Genomic DNA, 22248 nt, shown 5'->3' with positions numbered 1-22248 from the left:
AGGCAAGCAGCCGAGTTTAAACAGTTATACATCTAAGGAAGACTAGAATTTACACAGGAGTCAGAGTCAGCTTAGAGATAGCTAGCAGAGTTGGCTCCTGTAGCTCAGTACATGGATCAACAAGACACAGCAACAGAGCTAACCAGCGAATATAACTCAAAATGACCAGAATTTAAAGAAGATTGAGTGTCAAGGTAGGCCTGAAGGTCCCTACAACCAACCAGCAGGATCCAGAAGCAAGATCTTTTTACCTTTCTGTAAAGAAAGTGTTTGCAGCTTTTCAAAGAAAAAATATAATAATAAAATAACTTAACTTAACCTGAAAAAGTGGATTATTCCTGAAAATCTACGTTACTTACTTAGCAACACAGGACCCAGGACATCGATGCTACTAAGTGGTAAGTAGATAAAATCTTCGGAGAAGGTATGGGTTATACTGGGGAATAACTTGAAAATATAGTTTGACCTGAATAGCACCCACCGAAGCCTGCATCGGAGTCAGGAATGAGAATCCCTGTTCACCATTTAGAATATCGACCCTTTTTTGGTATGGGGGGAATTCTAAGAATGTGGTGAGTTTTCAAAAACAATTCCCTTCACAATTTTATATGTTTCTGTAAGATCCCCCCCCCCCCTCCCCCCCGTCATCCTACTAAATTCCAACGAGTACAGTCCAAGACTACTCAACCTCTCCTCATAATCCAACCCCTTCAGATCTGGGATTAAACTAGTCTCCTCTGCACACCCTCCAGCACCAGTACATTCTTTCTCAGGTAAGGAGAACAAAACTGAACACAATACTCCAGGTGTGGCCTCACTAACACCTGATACAATTGCAGCATAACCTACCTAGTCTTAAACTCCATCCCTCAAACAATGAAGGACAAAAAATCTGTTGCACCTGTAAACCAACTTGTTGTGACTCATGCACCAGCACACCCAGGTCTTTCTGCACAGCAGCATGTTTTAATATTTTATTATTCAAATAATAATCCCTTTTGCTGTTATTCCTACCAAAATGGATCTCCTCACAGTTCTCAAATTTGTATTCCATCTGCCATACCCTAGCCCATTCACTTAACCTATCCAAATCCCTCTGCAGACTTCCGGTAAATGTGGTGATTTACATTTCAGAATCCAGGACTGTGAGTGACAGGGGCTGGATTACATTACCCAATGCAGAGCACATGGCACAGGGCACAGTCACATTTCCCCCACCATCCATTCTATTGGGTAAGCTTTGCTCTCCAGGGAGAATTTTCATCCGCTCTGTTTCCCTCATAAGGAGACAGAGGGTCCCATAGACTGTAGTCAACACTGAGGAACAGGCAATCTTACTGAACCTCCTCCAGCTCACACGGGAACACATCCTCAGGTGTGTCTGTAATTAGTCAGGTATGAATTAGAATTTAGAATATGCTGAGAGGTGTATCACTGTTTTTGAAGATGGGCTCAGGTCTGTGTGTGTTCTCCCGTCCCAATACAGAGCTCCTGAATGAGCTGTGTCATTGAGGAGACTGGAGATGGATTTGAAAGATGAATCCAGCAAGTCACAAACAAGCGTGGTTTAGAACAAAGAGAAGAAAGAACAAATAAATATTACAGCACAGGAACAGGCCCTTCGGCCCTCCAAGCCTGCGCCGCTCCAGATCTAGGAGCAATAGGGTGGTTGTGATGGGAGATTTTAACTTCCCCAACATTGAATGGGATTTGTGTAGTGTTGGAGGCGTAGATGGAACAGAGTTTGTAAGGAGCATCCAGGAGAGTTTTTTTTAGTGCAGTATGTAAATAGTCCAACTCGGGAAGGGGCCATGCTGGACCTTGTATTGGGGAATGATCCCGGCCAGGTGGTTGATGTTTCAGTCGGCGATTACTTTGAGAATAGCGATCACAATTCCATAAATGTTAGAATACTCATGGACAAAGATGAGAGTGGTCCTAAAGGAACAAAATTCGGCAGGAGCTCGGGAATGTGGATTGGGAGCAGCTGTTTAAGGATAAATCCACATTTGAAATGTGGATGTCTTTGAAGGAAAGGTTGATTAGAGTGCAGGACAGACATGTTCCTGTGAAAATGAAAGATAGAAATGGCAAGATTAGGGAACCATGGATGACGGGTGAAATTGTGAAACTAGCTAAGATGAAAAAGGAAGCATACATAGGATCGAGGCAATTCAAAACTGATGAAGCTTTGTAGGAATATCGGGAAAGTAGGACGAATCTCAAACACGTAATAAAGAGGGCTAAAAGGGCTCATGAAATACCTTTGGCTCACAGGGTTAAGGAAAATCCCAAAGCATTTTATTAGTATGTAAGGAGCAAGATGATAACTAGGGAATGGATTGGCCCACTTAAAGACAAAAGAGGGAATTTATGTGTGGACTCAGAGGAAATGGGTGAGATTCTTAATGAGTACTTTGCATCGGTATTCACAAAGGAGAGTGACAAGGCGGATGTTGAGGCTAGGAATGGATGCTTAAATACTCTCGGTCAAGTTGTCATACGGAAGGGGGAAGTTTTGGGTATTCTAAAAGACATTAAGTTGGACAAGTCCCCAGGACCGGATGGGATCTATCCCAGGTTACTGAGGGAAGCGAGGGTCGAAATAGCTGGGGCCGTAACAAATATCTTTGCAGCATCCTTGAGCACGGGTGAGGTCCCGGAGGACTGGAGAATTGCTAATGTTGTCCCTTTGTTTAAGAAGGGTAGCAGGGATAATCCGGTGAATTATAGACCTGTGAGTTTGACGTCAGTGGTAGGCAAACTGTTGGAGAATATACTGGGGGTTGGATCTATTCACATCTGGAAGAATATAGACTTATCAGTGATAGGCAGAATGGTTTTGTGCAGGGAAGATCATGTCTTACAAACCTAATAGAATTCTTTGAGGAAGTGACAAAGTTAATTGATGAGGGAAGGGCTGAAGATGTCATATACATGGACTTTAGTAAGGCGTTTGATAAGGTTTCCCATGGGAGGTTCAATCAAAAAGTGAAGTCGTATGGGGTTCGGGGTGTACTAGCTAGATGGATAAAGAACTGGCTGGGCAACAGACGACAGAGAGTAGTGGTGGAAGGGAGTGTCTCAAAATGGAGAAGGGTGTTCCACAGGGATCCGTGCTCGGACCACTGTTGTTTGTGATCTACATAAATGACCTGGAGGAATGTATAGGTGGTCTGATTAGCAAGTTTGCAGATGATATTAAGATTGGTGGAGTTGCAGATAACGAGGAGGACTGTCAGAGAATACAACAAAATATAGATAGATTGGAGAGTTGGGCAGAGAAATGGCAGGTGGAGTTCAATCAAGGCAAATGCGAGGTGATGCATTTTGGAAGATCAAATTCAAGAGCGGACTATATGGTCAATGGAAGGATCTTGGGGAAAATTGATGTGCAGAGAGATCTGGGAGTTCAGGTCCATTGTACCCTGAAGGTGGCAACGCAGGTTGATAGAGTGGTCAAGAAGGCATACAGCATGCTTGCCTTCATCGGACGGGGTATTGAGTACACGAGTTGGCAGGTCATGTTACAGTTGTATAGGACTTTGGTTCGGCCACATTTGGAATACTGCGTGCAGTTCTGGTCGCCACATTACCAGAAGGATGTGGATGCCTTGGAGAGGGTGCAGAGGAGGTTCACCAGGATGTTGCCTGGTATGGAGGGTGCTAGCAATGAAGAAAGATTGAGTAGATTAGGATTGACTTTGTTGGAAAGACGGAGGTTGGGGGGGACCTGATTTAGGTCTACAAAATTATGAGAGGTATGGACATGGTGGACAGCAACAAGCTTTTCCCAAGAGTGTCAGTTACAAGGGGTCACGGGTTCAATGTGAGAGGGGGAAAGTTTAAGGGAGTTGTGCTTGGAAAGTTTTTTACGCAGAGGGTGGTGGGTGCCTGGAACGCTTTACCATGACGTCAGTTGTAATGAAGTGCTTCGAGAGGCTGATCATGAAGCGCATCACCTTCATACTCCCTGAACGCCTTGACCCACTTCAATTCGCATACCGTCGCAACCGGTCCACATCAGACGCCATTTCCCTGGCTCTACACTCATCCCTAGAGCATCTCGAAAACAAGGACTCCTACATCAGACTCCTATTTATTGACTACAGCTCCGCCTTCAACACCATAATCCCAGCCAAGCTCATATCAAAGCTCCAAAACCTAGGACTTGGCTCTCCACTCTGCAACTGGATCCTTGACTTTCTGACCAACAGACCACAGTCAGTAAGAATGAACATCAACACCTCCTCCACAATAGTCCTCAACACCGGTGCCCCGCAAGGCTGCGTACTTAGCCCCCTACTCTACTCCCTGTACACAAACGACTGCATGGCAAAACTTGGTTCCAACTCCATCTACAAGTTTGCTGACGATACGACCATAGTGGGCCGGATCTCGAATAACGACGAGTCCGAATACAGGAGGGAGATAGAGAACCTAGTGGAGTGGTGCAGCGACAACAATCTCTCCCTTAATGCCAGCAAAACTAAAGAGCTGGTCATCGACTTCAGGAAGCAAAGTACTGTACACACCCCTGTCAGCATCAACGGAGCCGAGGTACAGATGGTGAGCAGTTTCAAATTCCTAGGGGTGCACATCACCAAAAATCTATCCTGGTCCGCTCATGTCGACGCTATCACCAAGAAAGCACAACAGCGCCTTTACTTCCTCAGGAAACTAAGGAAATTCGGCATGTCCACATTAACCCTTACCAACTTTTACAGATCCACTATAGAGAGCATCCTATCAGGCTGCATCACAGCCTGGTATGGCACCTGCTCGGCCCAGGACCGCAAGGAACTTCAGAGAGTCGTGAATACCGCCCAGTCCATCACACGGACCTGCCTCCCATCCATTGATTCCATCTACACCTCCCGCTGCCAGGGGAAAGCAGGCAGCATAATCAAGGATCCCTCCCACCCGGCTTACTCACTTTTCCAACTTCTTCCATCGGGCAGGAGATTCAGAAGTCTGAGAACACGGACGAACAGACTCAAAAACAGCTTCTTCCCCACTGTCACCAGACTCCTAAATGACCCTCTTATGGACTGACCTCATTAACACTACACCCATGTCTGCTTCATCCGATGCCAATGCTTATGTAGTTACATTGTATATATTGTGTTGCCCTATTATGTATTCTCATGTATTTTCTTGAATTCTGTTTAATTCCCTTTTCTTCCCATGTACTGAATGATCTGTTGAGCTGCTTGCAGAAAAATACTTTTCACTGTACCTCGGTACACGTGACAATAAACAAATCCAATCCAATCCAATCCAACCAGCGGAGGTGGTAGAGGCGGGCACGATAGCATCATTTAAGAAGCATCTAGACAGGTATATGAATGGGCGGGAACAAAGGGAAGTAGACCTTGGAAAATTGGAGACAGGTTTAGATAAAGGATCTGGATCGGCGCAGGTTGGGAGGGCCGAAGGGCCTGTTCCTGTGCTGTAATTTTCTTTGTTCTTTGTAAAACTGTCACCTATTTTCTAAGGATCTGTATCCCTCTGCTCCCTGCCCTTTCATGTATCTGTCTAGATATTCCTTAAATGCCGCTATCGTGCCCGCCTCTACCACCTCCGTCGGCAATGCGTTCCAGGAAACCACCACCCTCTGCGTAAAGAACTTTCCATGCAGATCTCCCTTAAACTTTTCCCCTCTTACCTTGAACTTGTGACCCCTAGTAATTGAGTCCCCCACTCAGGGATAAAGATTCTTGCTATCCACACTGTCCATACCTCTCATGATTTTGTACCTCAATGGGGTTCCTCCCTCAACCACCGTCTTTCTAATGAAAATAATCCTAATTTACTGAGCCTCTCTTCATAGCTAGCACCCTCCATACCAGGCAACAACCTGGTGAACCTCCTCTGCACCTTCTCAAAAGCATCCAGATCCTTTTGGTAATGTGGCGACCAGAAATGTACGCAGTATTCCAAATGTGGCCGAACCAAATCCGAACCAAACTTTGGCAGAGCAAAGTGTGCAGAGGACACTGAAAGCCTGCAGAGGGATATCGATAGTAGGAAGAAGGAACTGAAGGCACTGTTGCTAAGTTTGCAGATGATATAAAGATCTGTAGAGGGACAGGTAGTTTTGAGGAAGCAAGGGGGCTGCAGAAGGATTTGGACAAGCTGTGAGAGTGGGCAATGAATTGGCAAATTGAATTCAATGTGGAAAAGTGTGAGGTTATGCACTTTGGAAGGAGAAATTTAGGCAAAGACTATTTTCTAAATAGGGAAATGCTTTGGAAATCAGAAGCACAAAGGGACTTGGGAGTCCTTGTTCACGATTCTCTTAAGGTTAACGTGCAGGTTCATTCGGCAGTTAGGAAGGCAAATGCAATGTTAGCATTCACGTCAAGAGGGCCAGAATACAAGACCAGAGATGTAATTCTGAGGCCGTAGAAGGCTCTGGTCAGACTCCATTTGGAGTATTCTGAACCTCACGGTAGCATGGGGGGCCTCACGGTAGCATGGTGGTTAGCATCAATGCTTCACAGCTCCAGGGTCCCAGGTTCGATTCCCGGCTGGGTCACTGCCTGTGTGGAGTCTGCACGTCCTCCCCCTGTGTGCGTGGGTTTCCTCCGGGTGCTCCGGTTTCCTCCCACAGTCCAAATATGTGCGGGTTAGGTGGATTGGCCATGCTAAATTGCCCGTAGTGTAAGGTTAATGGGGGGATTGTTGGGTTACGGGTATACGGGTTACGTGGGTTTAAGTAGGGTGATCATTGCTCGGCACAACATCGAGGGCCGAAGAACCTGTTCTGTGCTGTACTGTTCTATGTTCTATGTTCTATGAACCGTTTTGGGCCCCGTATCTAAGTAAGGATGTGCTGGCCTTGAAAAGTGTCCAGAGGAGGTTCACAAGAATGATCCCTGGAATGAAGAGTTTGTGATATGAGGAACGGTTGAGGACTCTGGGTCTGTACTGGTTGGAGATTAGAAGGATGAGGGGGGATCTTAATGAAACATACAGGATACTGCGAGGCCTGGATAGAGTGGACATGGAGAGGATATTTCCACTTGTAGGAAAAACTAGAACCAGAGGGCACCATCACAGACTAAAGGGACGATCCTTTAAAACAGACATGAGGAGGAATTTTTTCAGTCAGAGGGTGGTGTATCTGTGGAACTCTTTGTCGTAGTCGGCCGGAGGCAAAATCACGCAGTGTCTTTAAGACAGAGATAGATAGGTTTGATTAATAAGGGGATCAGGGGTTATGGGGAGAAGACAGGGGAATGGGGGTGAGAAACATATCAGCCATGATTGAATGGCGGAGCAGGCCTGATGGGCCGAGTGGCCTAATTCTGTTCCTATGTCTCATGGTCTTATGGTCAGTGGCAAAGTCCTGTGCCGGGGGGGTAGTCCTGTGTCAGGGGGGTCAGCCCTGTGTCCGGGGGGTCAGCCCTGTGTCGGGGGTCAGCCCTGTGTCGGGGGTCAGCCCTGTGTCCGGGGGGTCAGCCCTGTGTCGGTGGGTCAGTCCTGTGTCGGGGGTCAGTCCTGTGTCCGGGGGGTCAGCCCTGTGTCGGTGGGTCAGCCCTGTGTCGGGGGTCAGTCCTGTGTCCGGGGGGTCAGCCCTGTGTCGGTGGGTCAGCCCTGTGTCGGGGAGTCAGTCCTGTGTAGGGGGGGTCAGTCCTGTGTCCGGGGGGGTCAGCCCTGTGTCGGGGGGGTCAGTCCTGTGTCGGGGGGTCAGCCCTGTGTCGGGGGGTCAGTCCTGTGCCGGGGGGTCAGTCCTGTGTCGGGGGGTCAACGCTGTGTCGGGCGGTCAGCCCTGTGTCGGGGGTCAGTCCTGTGTCGGGGGGTCAGTCCTGTGTCGGGGGGGTCAGCCCTGTGCTGGGGGGGGGGGCGGGGGGGGGGGTCAGATTATGAAACCACAAAGTGAAAAAGCAGCGTCAGAATCTGTAAGTTATATTTTTAATTATTTTGAGTTCCTGTGGGTTGTGATCTGATTGGACCAGTGGCCTCCCAGAGTGAGACACAGGTCGACACGGTGGCACAGTGCTTAGCACGGCTGCCTGACAACACCTGGACCCAGGTTCGATTCCAACCTCGGATGACTGTCTGCGTGGAGTCTGTACGTTTTCCCCGTGTCTGTGTGGGTTCCTTCCGGATGCACCGGGTTACTCTCACTGTCCCAAGATGTGCCGGTTCGGTGGATTGGCCATGCTAATTTGCCCCGAGTTGGAGCTACAGGGATATGGTGGGGGGTTGGGCCGAGATGGGGTTACAGGGGAAGGACGGGGGGAGTGGGCCGAGGTAGGGTGCTCTTTCAGAGGGACAGTCCAAAGTCGATGGGCTGAGTGGCCTCCTTCTCCTGGTTTAGCTGGTTTAGCTCACCGAGGGGCTGGTTTAGCTCACCGAGCTAAATCGCTGGCTTTTAAAGCAGACCAAGCAGGCCAGCAGCACGGTTCGATTCCCGTACCAGCCTCCCCGGACAGGAGCCGGAATGTGGCGACTAGGGGCTTTTCACAGTAACTGCATTGAAGCCTACTCGTGACAATAAGCCATTTTCATTTCATTTTCACTGTCGGGATCTGATGATTCTGTGGATCTCACTCACATTTCTGTCATTTTTGTCCATTTTGTGCTTCAATAAATCTTTGCTTAATCCTTTCCTCCTGTACCCAGCAGAAAGCCCCACCCCCCAGCTCCACACCCACTGTAACCACGGAGATCCTGAAGATCAACAACAAGACCTTGGGTAAAATACAGGCAACAACATTTCCTACAGATGAATTGGGTGGATGTATATTTTTGGAAAGGAAGAATTTATTTTGATGATTTCTGTAATGTTTAGTTTAATTGTGTATTCACTGGAGTCAGTGAGTGGGACTTCCCGGCCATTCCTATTGGTGTGATTCTGGTCCCACTGACAGAGCCCCCTCCCCCTGCCGTGGGGCGGAGGGTGTAAACACCGGGAAGCCCCATTGACAGCGATGGGACTGAAAGATCCTTCCATTGGCCAATGGCCTCAGGAGCCACAAAACAGGCTGTAGGATGGCCAGGAAAATTGCCCCGTGCCCCGCAGATTCTCTGTTCGGGGTCTCCACTGTTTCACTGATCACCATGGAGATTTAAATCTACTTCCCCTTATTTTGAGGCTCTGCCCCCTAGTTCTGCTTTCACCCGCCAGTGGAAACAACCTGCCTGCATTTATCCCATCTATTACCTTCATAATTTTATATGTTTCTTTAAGATCCCCCCCCTCATCCTTCTAAATTCCAACGCGTACAGTCCCAGTCTACTCAACCTCTCCTCATAATCCAACCCATCCAGTTCTGGGATTAACCTAGTCTCCTCTGCATACCCTCCAGCACCAGTACATTCTTTCTCTGGTAAGGAGACCAAAACTGAACACAACACTCCAGGTGTGGCCTCACTGACACCTGATACAATTGCAGCATAACCTCGCTCGTCTTAAATTCCATCCCTCAAACAATGAAGACAAAAAACCTGTTGCACCTGTAAACCAACTTGTTGTGACTCATGCACCAGCACAACCAGGTCTTTCTGCACAGCAGCAGGTTTTAATATTATATTATTCAAATAATAATCCCTTTTGCTGTTATTCCTACCAAAATGGATCTCCTCACAGTTTTCAACATTGTATTCCATCTGCCATACCTTAGCCCATTCACTTAACCTATCCAAATCCCTCTGCAGACTTCCGGTAAATGTGGTGATTTACATTTTAGAATCCAGGACTGTGAGTGACAGGGGCTGGATTACATTACCCAATGCAGTGCACATGACACAAGGCACAGTCACATTTCCCCCTCCAGCCATTCTATTGGGTAAGCTTTGCACTCCAGGGAGAATTGTTGTCCGCTCTGTTTCCCTCATAAGGAGACAGAGGGTCCCATACACTGTAGTCAACACTGAGGAACAGGCAATCTTACTGAACCTCCTCCAGCTCACACGGGAACACCTCCTGAGGTGTGTCTGTAAGTAGTCAGGTATGAATTAGAATGAATTTAGAATATGCTGAGAGGTGTATCACTGTTTTTGAAGATGGGCTCAGGTCTGTGTGTGTTCTCCAGTCCCAATACAGAGCTCCTGAATGAGCTGTGTCATTGAGGAGACTGGAGATGGATCTGGATGATGCATCCAGCAAGTCACAAACAAGCATGGTTTAGAACAAAGAGAACAAAGAACAAAGAAATATTACAGCACAGGAACAGGCCCTTCGGCCCTCCAAGCCTGCGCCGCTCCAGATCTAGGAGCAATAGGGTGGTTGTGATGGGAGATTTTAACTTCCCCAACATTGAATGGGATTCATGTAGTGTTGGCGGCGTGGATGGAACAGAGTTTGTAAGGAGCATCCAGGAGAGTTTTTTTTAGAGCAGTATGTAAATAGTCCAACTCGGGAAGGGGCCATGCTGGACCTGGTATTGGGGAATGATCCCGGCCAGGTGGTTGATGTTTCAGTCGGCGATTACTTTGGGAATAGCGATCACAATTCCATAAATTTTAGAATACTAATGGACAAAGATGAGAGTTGTCCTAAAGGAACAAAATTCGGCAGGAGCTCGGGAATGTGGATTGGGAGCAGCTGTTTAAGGATAAATCCACATTTGAAATGTGGAAGTCTTTTAAGGAAAGGTTGATTAGAGTGCAGGACAGACCTGTTCTGTGAAAATGAAAGATAGAAATGGCAAGATTAGGGAACCATGGATGACGGGTGAAATTGTGAGACTAGGTAAGATGAAAAAGGAAGCATACATAGGATCGAGGCAACTCAAAACGGATGAAGCTTTGGAGCAAATTCGGGAACGCTTCTTAATTGTGTCTTCACTGGAGTCAGTGTGTGGGACTTCCCGGCCATTCCTATTGGTGTGATTCCGGTCCCACTGACAGAGCCCCCTCCCCCTGCCGTGGGGCGGAGGGTGTAAACACCGGGAAGCCCCATTGACAGCGATGGGACTGAAAAATCCTTCCATTGGCCAATGACCTCAGGAGCCACAAAACAGGCTGTAGGATGGCCAGGAAAATTGCCCCGTGCCCCTCAGATTCTCTTTTCGGGGTCTCCACTGTTTCATAGATCACCATGGAGATGTACCAGACATTTATCAGGACTGGGTTATCCCCCAATCCACATCAACTCACAAACAACAACAGGGGACAATTACAAACAGGTTTCTATTAGGTTTCGATTGGTGGTTGGAATGTGTGTGGGCTGGTGGTTTAACTGGGCGTGGATTCTGGTGTGAAATAATAACATAAGAACTAGGAGCAGGAGTCGGCCATCTGGCCCCTCGAGCCTGCTCTGCCATTCAATGAGATCATGGCTGATCTTTTGTGGACTCAGCTCCACTTTCCGGCCGGAACACCATAACCCTTTTTTCCTTTATTCTTCAAAAAATAATCTATCTTTATCTTAAAAACATTTAATGAAGGAGCCTCAATTGCTTCACTGGGCAAGGAATTCCATAGATTCACAACCCTTTGGGTGAAGAAGTTCCTCCGAAGCTCAGTCCTAAATCTACTTCCCCTTATTGTGAGGCGATGCCCCCTAGTTCTGCTTTCACCTGCCAATGGAAACAGCCTGCCCCCATCTATCCTATCTATTCCCTTCATAATTGTATATGTTTCTGTATGATCCACCCCCTCATCCTTCTAAATTCCAACGAGTACAGTCCCAGTCTACTCAACCTCTCCTCATAATCCAACTCCTTCAGCTCTGGGATTAACCTCGTGAATCTCCTCTACACCCTCCAGCACCAGTACATTCTTTCTCAGGTAAGGAGACCAAAACTGAGCACAATACTCCAGGTGTGGCCTCACTAACAGCTGATATAATTGCAGCATAACCTCGCTAGTCTTAAATTCCATCCCTCAAACAATGAAGGACAAAAAACCTGTTGCACCTGTAAACCAACTTGTTGTGACTCATGCACCAGCACAACCAGGTCTTTATGCACAGCAGCAGGTTTTAATATTTTATTATTCAAATAATAATCCCTTTTGCTGTTATTTCTACCAAAATGGATCTCCTCACAGTTGTCAACATTGTATTCCATCTGCCATACCCTAGCCCATTCACTTAACCTATCCAAATCCCTCTGTAGTCTTCCGGTAAATGTGGTGATTTACATTTCAGAATCCAGGACTGTGAGTGACAGGGGCTGGATTACATTACCCAATGCAGAGCACATGACACAAGGCACAGTCACATTTCCCCCTCCAGCCATTCTATTGGATAAGCTTTGCTCTCCAGGGAGCAAATCAGAATTGTCGTCCGGTCTGTTTCCCTCATAAGGAGACAGAGGGTCCCATAGACAGTAGTCAACACTGAGGAACAGGCAATCTTACTGAACCTCCTCCAGCTCACACCGGAACACCTCCTGAGGCTCCGGTAAGTAATCAGGTATGAATTAGAATTTAGAATATGTTGAGAGGTTTATCACTGTTTTTGAAAATGTGCTCAGGTCTGTGTGTGTTCTCCAGTCCCAATACAGAGCTCCTGAATGAGCTGTGTCATTGAGGAGACTGGAGATGGATCTGAATGATGAATCCAGTAAGTCACAAACAAGCATGGTTTAGAACAAAGAGAACAAAGAACAAAGAAATATTTAAGCACAGGAACAGGCCCTTCGGCCCTCCAAGCCTGTGCCGATCCAGATCCTCTATTTGAAACTGTCGCCTATTTTCTAAGGATCTGTATCCCTCTGCTCCCTGCCCTTTCATGTATCTGTCCAAAATACGCTATCGTGCCCACCTCTACCACCTCTGTCGGCAATGCGTTCCAGGCACCCACCACCCTCTGCGTAAAGGATTTTCCAGGCATATCTCCCTTAAACCTTTCCCGTCTCTCCTTGAACTCGTGACCCCTAGTAATTGAGTCCCCCACTCAGGGATAAAGCTTCTTGCTATCCACCCTGTCCATACCTCTCATGATTTTGTACCTCAATGGGTTCCCTCCCTCAACCACCGTCTTTCTAATGAAAATAATCCTAATTTACTGAGCCTCTCTTCATAGCTAGCGCCCTCCATACCAGGCAACATCCTGGTGAACCTCCTCTGCACCTTCTCAAAAGCATCCACATGCTTTTGGTAATGTGGCGACCAGAACTGTACGCAGTATTCCAAATGTAGCCAAACCAAATTCTTATACAACTGTAACATGACCTGCAAACTCTTGTAATCAATATCCGTTCCGATGAAGGAAAGCATGCCGTCTGCCTTCTTGACCACTCTATCGACCTAAACAGCCACCTTCAGTGTACAATGGACCTGAACCCCCAGATCTCTCTGTACATCAATTTTCCCCAGGGCTTTTTCATTTACCATATAGTTCACTCTTGAATTGGATCTTCCAAAATGTCTCACCTCGCATTTGCCCGGATTGAACTCAATCTGCCATTTCTCTTCCCAACTCTCCAATTTATCTATATTCTGCTGTGTTCTCTGACAGTCCCTTCACTATCTGCTATTCCACCAATCTTAGTGTCATCTCCAAACTTGCTAATCAGACAACCCGTACTTTCCTCCAGATCATTTATGTATATCACAAACAACAGTGGTCCCAGCACAGATCCCTGTGGAACACCACTAGTCACCTTTCTCCATTTTGAGAAACTCCCTTCCACCATGACTCTCTGTCTTGGGTTGCCCAGCTAATTCTTTATCCATCTACCTAGTCCACCCTGGACCCCACGAGACTTCACTTTCTCCATCAGCCTACCATGGGGAACCTTATCAAATGCCTTACTGAAGTCCGTGTATATGACATCTACAGCCCTTCCCTCTTCAATCAACTTTGTCACTTCCTCAAAGAATTCTATTACGTTGGTAAGACATGACCTTCCCTTCACAAAACCATGTTGCCTATCACTGATAAGCCCATTTTCTTCCAAATGGGAATAGGTCCTATCCCTCAGTATCTTCTCCAGCAGCTTCCCTACCACTGATGTCAGGCTCACCGGTCTAAAATTACCTGGATTATCCCTGCTACCCTTCTTAAACAAGGGAACAACATTAGCAATTCTCCAGTCCTCTGGGACCTCACCCATGCTCAAGGATGCTGCAAAGATGTTTGTTAAGGCCCCAACTATTTCCTCTCTCACTTCCTTCAGTAACCTGGGATAGATCCCATCCGGACCTGGGGACTTGTCCACCTGAATGCCTTTCAGAATACCCAACACATCCTCCCTCCTTATGCCGACTTGACCTAGAGGAATCAAACATCTACCGTATATACTCGCGTATCATGCGACTTTTGAGAACCTAAATTATAACCTAAATTTGGGGGGTCGCATGATACGCGAGATACAAAATTTGCGGGTGTGAAGTGCTGGCCAAGATTAGGCTGTTAGGCTGTTAAGCAGACCGTATCCATTTACGGTAAGTCAAATAGTACCCAGTAGTTAATGAAACTATTATATTTATGAAATATAAAACAGGAATACATATGTAGGTTAATTAACATTTAATAAAATAAAAACACTATTAAAACAAACTATTACAGGTAAACTAAAATCCTTCAAATTCGCTTTCATTGTTATCAGTGTCATCATCGAATAAAGCTTGGAATTCTCCTTCATTTCGACCCGCGATTTGCACATTTATAGGAAGGAGTTTCCTTCAATTTTTCTTTTTGTTTTCTCCAGTTTCGGACACAGCTTTCTCCGACACCAAACAGCTTTGCAGCTTTAACGTTGTTGCTTTGTTCCGCTTCGGCAACAACTTGCAGCTTCAATTTGGCAGTATATTTCTTCGCAGATCTTTTCTCCATAGTGGCTAAGGGTAGAATGTATTAGATCGTTGTTATGTGTTACGGTACTTGTTACGTGTTAGGTAACTGTTTATTATCGTGATTAGAAACAGCAAAACAGCTGTTTCTCATTCGGTTGTTTATGGCGGAAAGCCTAGCCCAGTGCCATCTGGTATCTCAAAAAAGCGACTCGCATGATACATAAGATATATGATAAAATCATGTTTTGGGGCCGAAAATTTAGGGGTCGCATGATACGCGAGATCGCAGGATACGCGAGTATATACGGTATCCCTAACCTCAACATCTGCAGATAGATAAACTCAATGTTTACTATCTCACTCCCAGAGAGACTTCACTGACTATAGATAGATAAACTCAATGTTTACTATCCCACTCCCAGTGAGACCACTGACTATAGATAGATAAACTCAATGTTTACTATCCCACTCCCAGAGAGACTTCACTGACTATAGATAGATAAACTCAATGTTTACTATCCCACTCCCAGTGAGACTTCACTGACTATAGATCGATGAACTCAATGTTTACTATCCCACTCCCAGAGAGACTTCACTGACTATAGATAGATAAACTCAATGCTTACTATCCCACTCCCAGAGAGACTTCACTGACTATAGATAGATAAACTCAATGTTTACTATCCCTCTCCCAGTGAGACCACTGACTATAGATAGATGAACTCAATGTTTACTATCCCACTCCCAGAGAGACTTCACTGACTATAGATAGATAAACTCAATGCTTACTATCCCACTCCCAGAGAGACTTCACTGACTATAGATAGATAAACTCAATGTTTACTATCCCTCTCCCAGTGAGACCACTGACTATAGATAGATAAACTCAATGTTTACTATCCCACTCCCAGAGAGACTTCACTGACTATAGATAGATAAACTCAATGTTTACTATCCCACTCCCAGAGAGACTTCACTCACTATAGATAGATAAACTCAATGTTTACTATCCCACTCCCAGAGAGACTTCACTGACTATAGATAGAAAAACTCAATGTTTACTATCCCTCTCCCAGAGAGACTTCACTGACTATAGATAGATAAACTCAATGTTTACTATCCCACTCCCAGAGAGACTTCACTGACTATAGAGAGATAAACTCAATGTTTACTATCCCTCTCCCAGAGAGACTTCACTGACTATAGATAGATAAACTCAATGTTTACTATCCCACTCCCAGTGAGACCACTGACTATAGATAGATAAACTCAATTGGGCGCGATTCTCCGCAAATGCGGCTAGTCGTAAAGGCTGACCGTGAAACTGCCCTTTTTTCACGGCAGTCTCCCCGCCCCCTCCCGGGACACGATTCACCCCCCCCCCCCCCCCCGGGCGGGGCTAGCAGCGGGGCCCCGTGAAGCACGGCATCACGGGATTAGCGACTGTCGCTATGTCCGCGTGCCAAGCGTCACGCCGGCTGACGTCATCACGCAGATGCGTCAAACCCGCGCATGCGCGGGCCGTCATGCCCCTCAGCCGCCCCGCGGACTGATCCTGCGGGGCGGCGGAAGAACAAATAGTGCGTGGGTATCGGATACGCTGCCCGCGATCGGTGCCCACCGATCGCAGGCCCATGCCACCCGTGGTGCGGCCGTGCCAATCGGTGCCATGGTTGTCCGGGACAGGCACTTTGCGGCCATTTTCACGAACGCTGAAAGCAGGTGTGATCGCGGCCGTGAAAACGGCCGTAAACTCCCCGGTACTCGGCCCATTGGCCCGCGGAGAATCTCACAATTCAGTATTGATCCGAGCTACAAAATATGGTCCATTGTCTGAGCTCACCATTTTGGAAACCCCAAAACAAGGAATGACTTCCGTTAACAACAACTTCACTACTGTATGTGCCGTAAAATTAGTGGTGGGGAAGGCTTCAATCCATTTACTAAACACATTGATTATTACTAAACAAATTTATAGCACTGTGCTTTTGGCAATTCGATAAAATCAAGCTGTGTACAAGCGAAAGGACCATCTGACAAGGGAGTGGTTCCTGGAGGGCATTTAATACCTTTACCCTTATTATGTTTCATGCAAATGACGCATCGATCCTGCTGTGTTTGCGCTGCTGTACTCAAATCTGGGTGTCACCAAGTTTTTAGGAGTAGCTGTACCACTCCCTCCTTGCCAAGATGGGTACAAGAATGCAAATAATCAACAGGTACCGGCAATAAAGAATTCGGAATACAAACTTGACCAGCTGGAGTCAGCCAGAGGTCTCGTGTCAAGGAGTGCGAACACCCCATTGACTTCCATAGTGTTCGCTCAGAATCAGAGGCGTCCCTCTGTAAATTTTGAACTTTAGTTATCTCTGGCATGCCCTTCGTCCTCAATGCAGGTACCTGGTTTAGAGCCTGATTAGCCCCACTGGGAACAATTAAAGAGGTTGATGAAGCTGCAGTTTTAGCAGCTGAATCAGCACGGGCATTTCCTAATTGAACAGGAGTGTCACCCTTCGTGTGCGCAACACATTTAATAACTGCCAATTGACGGGGAAGCTGAATAGTATCGAGGAGATTTTTAACCAAAATGCATTTTGAATGGGAGTTCCCGCAGAGGTGAGAAAACCTCGGTGTTGCCAGAGGCGGCCAAAATCATGGGTCACGCCAAAGGCATACCTAGAATCAGTGTAAACATTAGTACTTTTGTCTGTGGCCAAAATACATGCTCGAGTAAGGGCGAATAGCTCGGCTTTTTGTGCAGAGACAGGGGTCTGGGAGGCTGCTGCTTCCTGCACGTCAGTATCGGTTACCACGGCATATCCCGACTGTGGGACGGGAAATGGAAGAACTGCCATCAACATCAAAAATTAGATCTGGATTATCAATAGGCCTGTCTGTTAAATCCGGGCGAGGCGTGGTAAGGAAGTGATTCCGAAGTAAACAATCGTGTGGTGGGTCCTCAAGGTTATCGGGGGCTGTTCGAGGAACACAGCAGGATTTAAGGTTGAACAATAATGAAAAGAAAGGTAGGGGTTTTACAATAGTGAAACCTCATAGCGGCTCAAGCGCGCTTGAGTCAGATGCTGGGTTTGCTGAGCCGTTAGGAGAGACACAATAGAGTGCGAAGTATGCACTTTTACTGGCTGGTGAAGGGTCAGATTAGAGGCTGCCTGTGCTAACAAATGGACAGCCATAAGAATTTGGGTGCAGGGAGGTAGCCCCCAAGCTACAGGATCTAATTTAGTAGACCAGTAGGCGACCGGGCGACGCCGGTCACCGTGTTCTTGTGTAAGAACACCAGTGGCACATTGATCAAGAACATTAATGTACAGCTGAAAGGGTCTGTCATACATAGGTTGTCCTAGTGCTGGGGCGGTAGCCAGGGCATTTTTCAGAGTAATAAATGATTGCTTTGCTGAATCAGGTAGTTCAAACTTAAGAGGAGCATTTTGAGAGGAGTACGGAGTTAATTCTTTAGTATGTACAGTAACATTCGGAATCCATTGTCTGCGAAAGTTCACTAATCCTAAAAAGGCTCGCACCTGCTTGGGTGATGTAGGAAATGGGGTCTGCAGTATAGGAGAAATGCGTTCCTGAGTAAGCGAGCGATCAGTAGCACTTATTAGGACACCCATAAATTTGACCTGTCGTTGGCCTTTATGAACTTTAGCGGGCGGGATCACATATCTCCATGAATGAAGACGGATGAGCAGGTAAAAGGTGTCACACTGGTTAGCGATGAAATCAGGGCTGGCAAGGAGTAAGTCATCAACATATTGAATGATGGTGGAGCCACCAGGAGGTGCTAATGTCGCTAACCGGGAGGGCAATGCCTGTGAGAAAATGGTTGGAGAATGAATGAAGCCCTGTGGGAGCCTAGTCCAAGTGTATTGCTTTCCCTTAAATGTAAAGGCAAACAAATACTGTGATTCAGGGGCGAGGGGTATCGCAAAAAAGGCATGTTGTAAATCAACAAGGGTGAAAATAGTGGCTTCCAGTGGGACATTACTAAGGATTGTCACCGGGTTTGGGACAATAGGATGTAAGGGTTCCACTATCTGATTAATACGCCGGAGGTCTTGGACCAAACGCCATTCGGATGGTCTTCCTATCTTTGGAACTGGAAGAATCGGGGTGTTACAGGGCGATTGGCATGGTATCAAAATTCCCTGTTGAAGGAACGATTGAATCATGACCGAGACTCCTTCTTCAGCCTCGGGGCGCAAAGGGTACTGTGAAATCGAGGGCAAGGGCATATCAGGTTTGACTCTAATAACAACGGGAGGGACATTAGTGAGACCAGCTTCGTGTTTGGAGGCTGCCCATAAATCTGCGGGTAGTTCAGGAGTCGTAGATTGGGCTGAACGATGGTGGTGCAGTGTGCCAATGAGGACAAATGGGCGTTTAAAATATTCTAAAGTGCCTGCGGGTAGGGTTTGACTTCCATTAAGGAAAGGATCAGCTTGTCCTCTTAGTGCAGTTGCCAGAAATCCCAAGGACTTGGCACTGTAGCTTTCGTTGACAGAAAGGGTCACGTGGGGTGATACAAGTCTCGACTGACGCCATAGGCTGTGGGGTAAATCGGCAAGAAAGGCAGACCCTTCTTTTCTCTTAGCGAGGCCAACAAAGGAAACGGATTGTAGAGAACCGATGGCGTCTTGGTAAATGCTCTCCAAAGCGGGCGAGCATCCTGTATGATCGTAGCAAAGAGTGACATGTGGATTGGGAATATCTAAGGGAGGTGAAAAGTGTGAGGGATCAAAATTAATCGACCACCACTGTGGAGTAGTGAATAGGGGAAAATTTTGAAGCTGGGCCTGTGGGATAGGTGATATGGTAATGCCGTTATCAAGGCTTGGGTCACTATATTCTCTCATCTGGACTCTATCGGGTGTTTTAATAGCTGTGCCAAAGTGTCATTAATCTATTGTAAGACTTCCTGCAGTTTGTAGATTTTTATTTTTTTAAACAATGGTACTCAGGGTTAACGTTAGCTGCCAGCATAGAACAGAGAGCAATCGGGCCCAGGCTTAGAAGTTATTAAATTCTGCAGCTGGTGACCTGGTATTTGAGACAGTTCTAGAAACATTCCATTATCAATGCACTTGTATTACCGCTCCGAATTTGCAGTGTCTGTCTGCCTAATAGAGATAGATAGAGAAATACAGCACAGAACAGGCCCTTCGGCCCACGATGTTGCGCCGAACTTTTGTCCTAGGTTAATCATAGAATTTTGGACAATTTTTCATGGCCAATCCACCCAACCTGCACATCTTTGGACTGTGGGAGGAAACCGGAGTACCCGGAGGAAACCCACGCACACACGGGGAGGATGTGCAGACTCCACACAGACAGTGACCCAAGTCGAAATCGAACTTGGGACCCTGGAGCTGTGAAGCAATTGTGCTATCCACAATGCTACCGTGCTGCCCTTAAGAAGTTAACCTACACTCCATTATTCTACCCTAATCCAAGTACCTATCCAATAGCCTCTTGAAGGTCCCTAACTTTTCCGACTCAACTACTACCACAGGCCCCCACTACTCTCTGGGTAAAGAACCTACCTCTGACATCCCCTCTATATCTTCCACCATTTATCTTAAATTTATGTCCCCTTGTAATAGGGTCAGGTGTCGCTAGTTGAGGTACATCCTTCCTGGGAGAGTGCTATGAGTAGTCAATTTTCAATGTTTGCTATTTAACAAGTTTTTTTTTGAAAGAGACATTACTGGATGTTTATTATTTTTTTTATTTCAAATGAACTGAACCACCGCCGAGTCTATCTGGACGGCCTGAAATGATCTGAAGTTATTTTAGACAAGAATCCATTGTTAAGTTCCTAACCTTAATCTTGTATTGACTTTGCTCCCTTTTTTTCATTTTGGGCGATTTGTCATCCTCAGATATTCCTGAACAAAAACTAATGGAGTGTTTTAGCCCCTTTCTGATCAAGGTGGATAGCCTAACTTGGTTCTTTTCCCATATGCGCATTCCGTTTTCAAGACCTGTTAATTCTATACCCAATTTTAATTCTTTATCCTGCCAGTTGGCTAACAAGGGGGCATCCTTCAATTTTGGACAATAATCCCCCCATAGAGCAACTAACTTTTTAGCAGTTGATCCCCTATTATTTTCCCAAATCACTTGTTGAGCTTCTATGACTGTTGATAGGTCTTTAGTTCCCCCCAGTATTGTTCACACAGCGTTTGCAGTGCGCTGCCATTTTCAAAAGTTGTATCTAAACTTTTACCCATTGCACCCTTTGTCTGATGCCAGATGGTCCTTCCGATTACAATTTTAACAATTGATTAAGGAAATTACGTGTGTGATCTTTTATGTCAGTGTCCGCACGCATTCTGCCCTGTTTATGTGTTATTAAGCAGAGTTCTCCGCATCTGCAGGAGATTATAATTTAAATCACGGAGTAATCGCGCTCCGGGCAAACCAATTAACAGCTCGAAGGTAACACTGTAAATATTCTATGTCACCCGCCTTACAAAGTTAACGGGAACCTTTTATCGCGAAGGTTTCAGGTAATAACAAGGACCATGTTGGCATTGATATCTCTTTACCTCTTTCAAATAATCACAGCTTGAAACATAATTTTTAAAGTCAAAGTCTGATAAATGAAATATGAATTCTTTCCCTCTCTCTCTTATCTATCTCTCTCCCTCTCTACGTAACTCTGTCTGTCTTTGGAACTCTTGTTGCTCTTTCTCTTTATCTGCCTACCTCTCCATCTCTGCCTCTCCCTGACTCGCTCTCTTTCGCTCTCTCAACTTTCGTTGTCTCTAACAGATCCTGTCTCTGTCCCTGTCTCTCTCTCTCTCCTTCAACCTCTTCCTCTGTCTCTCTTTCTCTCTCTTGGATTCAGCCCTTGTCCTTGGGGAAAAATTTTGAACAAAAACATTTTTCATTCTCCTTCGAAAACTTTATCTGTGTTATTCCATTTAAGTCAATTTGCATTGATTAATTTAAGAGGCATTAGCTATTCTTAGAGACGTGTAGTTTTCTTTGTCAATTCAAAAAAGACCAACTGTCTGCTGAAATGGTTAATGTTTCCTGCAGAATCTAAGGGGCGGAGAACTTGGTGTGATGCCTTTTGCGTCTTTTCACGTAATCTAAAAGCTTATTCATAGTTAATTACTTCTATTCGTAAAGTTAATTCGAAAGGCATTTTCTTATAAACTGAAATAGTGTGAACTGAACAACTTTGAAGAGAGAAAGCTTAGGAACATTTACAAGAGGATATGTGAATGTTTTGCCCTTAGTTTAAAAACAATTCGAGTATTCATTTTGTTCTCCTTCAGAAGAACCACCTGTTATCATAATAAGGCCAGTACAACATACCAAGCAGTAGTTCGTTTACATTATCTGATCTACTAAATTTCATTCAAAATCAATGTTAAAATTCAGTCATTATCCCCAGCATGCTTCTAAATTGGTAACTCATTAACTTCACTTCCATAATTCCCTTCTTGTGGATCTTTTAATCAACACTTTTTAGTAAATTATCATGTCCTCCGTAGAAAAGGGTTGTTTATAATG

At 45.9% G+C, this 22248-nt stretch overlaps 1 protein-coding gene across 6 annotated transcripts in view; it reads left to right on the top strand.

The window, feature by feature from the left end:
* The first annotated feature begins 8722 nt into the window (after positions 1-8722).
* Positions 8723-22248, top strand: part of LOC119957094 (pancreatic secretory granule membrane major glycoprotein GP2-like) — a 265465-nt gene continuing 251939 nt past the window's right edge. For 2 of the 6 annotated variants that reach the window (XM_038784780.1, XM_038784779.1), the window contains exon 1: positions 8723-8746. In XM_038784780.1, coding sequence (XP_038640708.1) covers positions 8738-8746 — 9 coding nt within the window. In that variant the 5' untranslated portion in view covers positions 8723-8737. Of the gene's footprint in view, positions 8747-12090; positions 12374-22248 lie in introns of those variants that run through there. The other 4 variants (XM_038784783.1, XM_038784784.1, XM_038784782.1 and 1 more) reach the window with 4 other exon arrangements.

This window comes from Scyliorhinus canicula, chromosome 25, assembly GCF_902713615.1.
Source record: "Scyliorhinus canicula chromosome 25, sScyCan1.1, whole genome shotgun sequence".
In the NCBI taxonomy this organism is placed as follows: Eukaryota; Metazoa; Chordata; class Chondrichthyes; order Carcharhiniformes; family Scyliorhinidae; genus Scyliorhinus; species Scyliorhinus canicula.
Note: the sequence above shows the minus strand (reverse complement) of the source record. Positions and strands in the feature narration are given on the sequence as shown.